The sequence below is a fragment of the Arachis ipaensis genome, chromosome B03, assembly GCF_000816755.2.
Source record: "Arachis ipaensis cultivar K30076 chromosome B03, Araip1.1, whole genome shotgun sequence".
NCBI classification, from domain to species: Eukaryota; Viridiplantae; Streptophyta; class Magnoliopsida; order Fabales; family Fabaceae; genus Arachis; species Arachis ipaensis.
This window is the reverse complement of record NC_029787.2, coordinates 3,302,162-3,307,614: the sequence shown is the minus strand read 5'-3', so window position 1 is coordinate 3,307,614 and position 5,453 is coordinate 3,302,162. Positions and strand designations below refer to the sequence as shown.

The following is a 5,453-nucleotide window of genomic DNA, read 5'->3' as shown; positions in this document are numbered from 1 at the left end:
CATAGATAAAAATGATAAAAATAACAAACTCAAATCCGATAAAATATGTCTCGGATCCAGATCAAATTTTAGGTCCAGCCAAATCTTAAACACCCGAACAATAAGATTATTCAGTTTACAAGTTGAGAAAATAACATAAGAAGTTAAGAGAAATAATATTATTAATTTCACTCTAAAATATATATTTTTATTGTAAAAAATAACTTTTGAGTTAAACCTGGTGACCTAAAATATAATTCGACTCCGATCCAAAAATAACATAGATAAAAATAACAAACTCAAATCCGATAAAATATGTCTCGGATCCAGATCAAATTTTAGGTCCAGCCAAATCTTAAACACCCGAACAATAAGATTATTCAGTTTACAAGTTGAGAAAATAACATAAGAAGAACCCTAAATTAAGAGAAAGTAGTATTAGTAACATACACATTTTTTTTTTTAAATTAGAAGTGAAATTTAAATCTACGATCTCTAAATGAATATAAAAAAATTATGACATTTGAACTATAATTGATTAACTAGTAACTTGCACATGATGTACATAATAGTTAGGAGCATGTCATTAGAAAAAGGCAACAGAGTCAACAAATTAATTAAGCTTTGCTTTAATGGTAGCCTATGAGATATTATATGATGAGGGCATGTTTGTGGTCATACTAATAATTATACTATCTACCCCCACACTCAAATTTTCTATCAAACAGCTATTTATTGATGCTTAAAAAGCACTTATTAGCATAATAATAGTAATAAAAATAAAATTTATATCTTCAATATATTGCAAAATATTATTAAAAAAAACTTTTTTCTAATATTATTAGAATTGAGATTGAACAAATCTAAATGTCTAACTTAACTTCAAAAACTAGTTTATGGGATGATGAATGTCTTATAAATTATTAAAATCTTATCCTTGAGATATATAATATGGAACTTGTAATCTTTCTTCACACCGAATAATCATCTGAAACGTGAATATTTATAAGTAGGTAACCTAACAACATTGAATGAAATAGTAGTTAACTCATTAGTCCGCTTAAGTAAATGTTTGAAGTTTGAATCTTGCCTTGTGCATGCAGCAATCCATTGGCCAACGACAAACTCTTAAATGGAGTTCCAATTTGCGACGGACTGCCTGAAGTTCTAATCTTAAATTTTAAACTTCATACTCGACTATGACTTTTTCCTTGCTTGTCATGAGAGTTCCTAATACAATTTTGTATTGTATTTTCTATTTTTTGGAAGATGTTTTGTATTGTATGTTAAAGTTAGATAAAATTCTTCTCGAAAGGGAAATGAGAAAAATTCAGAGGCAGATTCTCTATAGAAAACCACATGCAAAATTCCAACTCTCATGAAGAAATTACTACCAAGAATACAAAACATGTTAATCTTTCACCTCACATGGATCTAAAATGGACATAACATAATATACTGAAAATGAAGCTGTAAAAGTAGAGGCACCATTCAGGACTACAGGTCAAAAAGCTATGCATGTTGTCCTTTCTACACACTTGATCTGAGTTCTTCATGTCCTTTTACTTGCAGCATTCAATTTCAAGGATTCTTTATCCACTAATCCAATTTCACCTCATTGCTTCACCTGCTGTTACTTGATCCGTACTTAGAACTATGCTTGACTGGTTCGCCGGCTTCGCCTCCTCCGCGGCGAAATGTACTCAAACACCACCTTCATTCTATTCTCTCCCTCTTAAATCTCACAACACTTTGTCCCTGAATGGCAATTTACCAGCATGAAGTAAAAAAACCAGTGATAGTGTGTTAATACATACTACCTTTAATCCTACCAATGAATTTTTACATATAAACAAATGATACTAAGCAATGTAAGATAAAGAAAAAGAAAGCAAATAAACAAGATGGATCCTGTTTAAGACTACTGTTTCTTCCTCAACAAATTCCAACATAATATTAGCTAAGAAGGATTTTTAGGGAAGGTGTCATGATGATTACAACATAGAAGAACCCTTAAGAGTCTCTGTCGCAGTTCGGCTCCTCATTTCGATGACCTTCCTGTGAGAGTTCGAGTGCAATGATGGTACAAACGTAGGGCTAGCTGCAGGCCGGTATTCAGGGAAGAGCCGGCCGGACCTATACCGAACCCCACAAGCATTGCAAAGTGTCTTTGGACCCATGGGTCCTTCTCTCCACTGCGGCGTAGATGTCACCTCACAATGCATGCATTTTCGGTGGGTAACTGATCCTTGCAATGCAGATCCCTTCTTCTCAGTATGATCTGAAAGCAAAGGTAGATCCTTACTCCTCTGCTTCTTTTTGAGACTGCTTATTAATTTACCATCAGCTTGTGTTTGTAAATTTGATTCAGATAAATCATTTGCCTCACCTTTTGGGGAGTTAGAGACGAATGGAACAGATAATAGCAAGCTGAAGCTTGAGAGAGGCCGGCGTTTGCCTCGAGGACGCTTTACCGGGATGACAGGTAGATCAAAGTTGGAGTTCTCGACCGAGGAGGAACTACTGCTTTCAAAGACAGACACAGGGCTGTAGGTTTGGAACTTGGGCACCCTTTTCCCATTAAAAGAGACATTCTGGTTCCGAATAGTATTGCCGTATGTAGGTCGAGCAGGATCGGCCACCTGTATTATTACAGAAAACACATCAATGCCACAAATTGGATGTAATAATTATAGATATGTTTACATGAGGTGGAAAATGGAAATATAGCAATCCACATAGATTCTTCCAACAATCACATCTTTACTCCTCCGAGCTAATCACACATGAAATTAATGCTTCCTGCTTTAAATTGCGTATATACGCATGCCGACAATATGTGTAAGCACTTATCAAACTAAAGCATGTAAAAGACACCTCACTAGATGCAAATTTTCCAGGGTTTGAATTGGAGGGAAATGCTACATGCTACTCATCATTACTGTACTTCCATGCCAAACACAAGTACATCCATCTACTTTTTACTTATTCATGGAAGAAAACTTTACATCTTCTGTTCCATGCATAACATCTATTTATGATGCATATAGCTAGAACACTTCTAACTTTTAGGTATGGCACCTCAAACTCTCACTTCTTGAGACAAGACTCTTCCAAAACATGGAATGGGTACAATTGTAAACATGAAACAAAGATTTCCATGGCAGGTGGCAACAACTACAATTCAAAACAATAAACATGTGACAAAATCTTTAAGTTGTTAACATACTACAAAAGTACAAATTAAGCATTTGCAACAAGTTCAAGTATTAAACTTTTTTTAAATAGAAACACACATTAGCATCTTAAGCATGTCAATTCAAGGTAAATCAGAGTACCATTGTAGAGTGTAGACCAAAGTTATTCAAAATAAATAAATAAATCTTCTCTTTTATCCACAAGTTTGTTTCTACATCTTTCTCCAACAAAGTCAGAGGACTCTTCAACAAAGGGGCAAGTCAATGAAAGTAAATTTTGAAATAAAGCCCTCTCTTTTGGGAATCACAAAGTCAGAGGACTCCTTTTTTGTGTTTTAATATCCTCTGTCACCTTACTTGCTCATGTTTTAGACTTGAATTACCAGTATTTCTTTTCAATCTGACAGTTCTTGAACAACATCATCGTAGTAATTCGCATTTGCTGCTAAAAATCCAACTAATAGAATTATGTAGTTGTCTAAAACTCTAAACTGATATGTCGACATTTGAGACTTAGCTGTTCGATTATGAAAGTTACATTCATTCAAAAGTAATGATCCTATCAGATGAAACAGCCATTGCAAGTAACTGAACTTGAAAAACAGGATCAAATTAAAAAGAAGGCCTTGTGAAAAGGGAACGAAATATCACACTACTTGAAACAACTAAGCATTAGCATCCTTCAATGTTGATATTATAATCATGTCGCTTCAGCTTCACACGATAGAATTATATGTATGTAACTAATTCATGTATTAGAAACCGGACAAGTAAATTTTAGTTTTCTCCTACATGATTGTGAGAGGAAAAAGACATCTATTCAGAGTAACTGAGCAAATACTCACAGGAGTAGAGATACTCCTCCCAAGTTTCGGATTCTCATTCTCAGTTTTATCACTCAGTCCGGATGGTGATACCGAAAACACACCAAGAGATGGCTCTTCAAGTTGTTTAAACTGAGCACCCCAATCCTCCTCCACAGCATCATCTTCCACATCTTCTATTGGGAAATCAAAAAACCCCACCACATCAAAAGCTTCATCCGATACCCCATTCAAATTGTTGTCCAAAAACCAACAATCCTTCATATTAGCAATATATACTTGAACTATATCCTGTGTTTGAAATTAAAATTAACAAAATCCTCAGTAATTAAGTATTAAATTATAAAAATAAATATGAAAAAAATGTGCAATTCCCTAGTCACAATGAGAGTATGTGGAATGCAACATAGGCATACCCACAAAGCAAAAAGCTTTCAGCTACACACACCCTCTATCCTTATCTACTAAATGTTAATGGAAAAGTGAAACAAAACCCAAGAGTATAACATTATATTGAACTAGCAAGACACTATCAACAAACAATCCAAGAAGCCTAACATTGTATTGAGCTATCAGTACAATACATACATACCTCTCTCTTTGGGGAAAAAATATGCAAAATAAACATACCCAGATAAGAAAATGAACATAAAAAAGCAAAATAAATATGAAAAATGAAGAGGGGGCCAAAAAGTTAAGACCTTTGGGGTTCAGAGAGTAAAGTGGGTGGTGCAAGTGCAAGTGCAAAAAAGGAACTTGAACATTTGCAGACACTCACAGAGGATGATGAAGTTGCTGGAACTCAACCAAGGTGAGATTTTTTTTCTTTTTTTCACTCCGAATCTTTCTTTGTCTGAATACTTTCTTTTAAAAATGGAAAATTTGCAACATGCGGCGGCGCTACCATGCGGAAGCCCTCATCCTGTTCTTGGAATGTGTCTGTAGTGATATCTCTGAGCTGTCCGAAAGTCTTTAGTTTTCAACTGCGTTTATATAAAATTAAATTAAAATAAATAATTAAAACATTTTAAAAAAATTAGAGCTTGCTTCAATTGTTTCCTATTCCCATGTGATATGTCTCTACTTTTCTGTCATTTTCATGGTGTATATATATATTTTTTATTCTTAAAATTAGATTTAAACTGCGCCGTGCAAAAAGAAGTACAAAAATCAAAATTGTAATCTTGTGGTAGAAAATAAAATAATTTAAAAATGTCTAGTCAAGTGTTTCTATAAAATTATTTAGTCCAATTTTAAAATTTTATTTATTTTCTCTAAATAAAAGTCGTTTATTATTTATAAAATTTATTTAGTCCAATTTTAAAAAATATATTAATAAATGTAATCTTGCTCAAATTCTATAGCATTTTTAGTATAAGAAAACTCAAATGATGACAATTAAAAATGAAATTTATCCTTTTTTTTTTTAACTTCATTCATTTATGAACATATA

General features: G+C 33.3%; 1 protein-coding gene across 4 annotated transcripts; it reads right to left on the bottom strand.

Annotated features, from left to right (window-relative positions):
• LOC107629228 (GATA transcription factor 11) lies at positions 1,301–5,012 on the bottom strand. 4 transcript variants are annotated; one of them, XM_021117788.1, is made up of 5 exons: positions 4,593–4,643; positions 4,022–4,291; positions 2,369–2,621; positions 1,978–2,260; positions 1,301–1,737 (listed from the first exon to the last, which is right to left on the bottom strand). In XM_021117788.1, the coding sequence occupies exons 1-5, from the start codon at positions 4,626–4,628 to the stop codon at positions 1,722–1,724; spliced, it is 858 nt and encodes a 285-aa protein (XP_020973447.1). In that variant the 5' UTR covers positions 4,629–4,643; the 3' UTR covers positions 1,301–1,721. The 4 variants fall into 4 exon arrangements, with proteins under 4 accessions (XP_020973447.1, XP_016187442.1, XP_016187441.1 ...); XM_016331956.2 differs by lacking the exon at positions 4,593–4,643 and adding an exon at positions 4,779–5,012 and having other exon boundaries at positions 1,978–2,621; XM_016331955.2 differs by lacking the exon at positions 4,593–4,643 and adding an exon at positions 4,702–4,983 and having other exon boundaries at positions 1,978–2,621.

What these genes read in the sequence shown, in the direction of transcription:
- LOC107629228 (XM_021117787.1), bottom strand. Translation starts at nt 4,628, where the DNA reads ATGTTTATTTTGCATATTTTTTCCCCAAAGAGAGAG. An exon ending in TTTTTTCCCCAAAGAGAGAG is followed by an intron (nt 4,292 to 4,592) that starts GTATGTATGTAT and finishes TTTCAAACACAG; the next exon opens with GATATAGTTCAAGTATATAT. An exon ending in GGAGGAGTATCTCTACTCCT is followed by an intron (nt 2,622 to 4,021) that starts GTGAGTATTTGC and finishes GTAATAATACAG; the next exon opens with GTGGCCGATCCTGCTCGACC.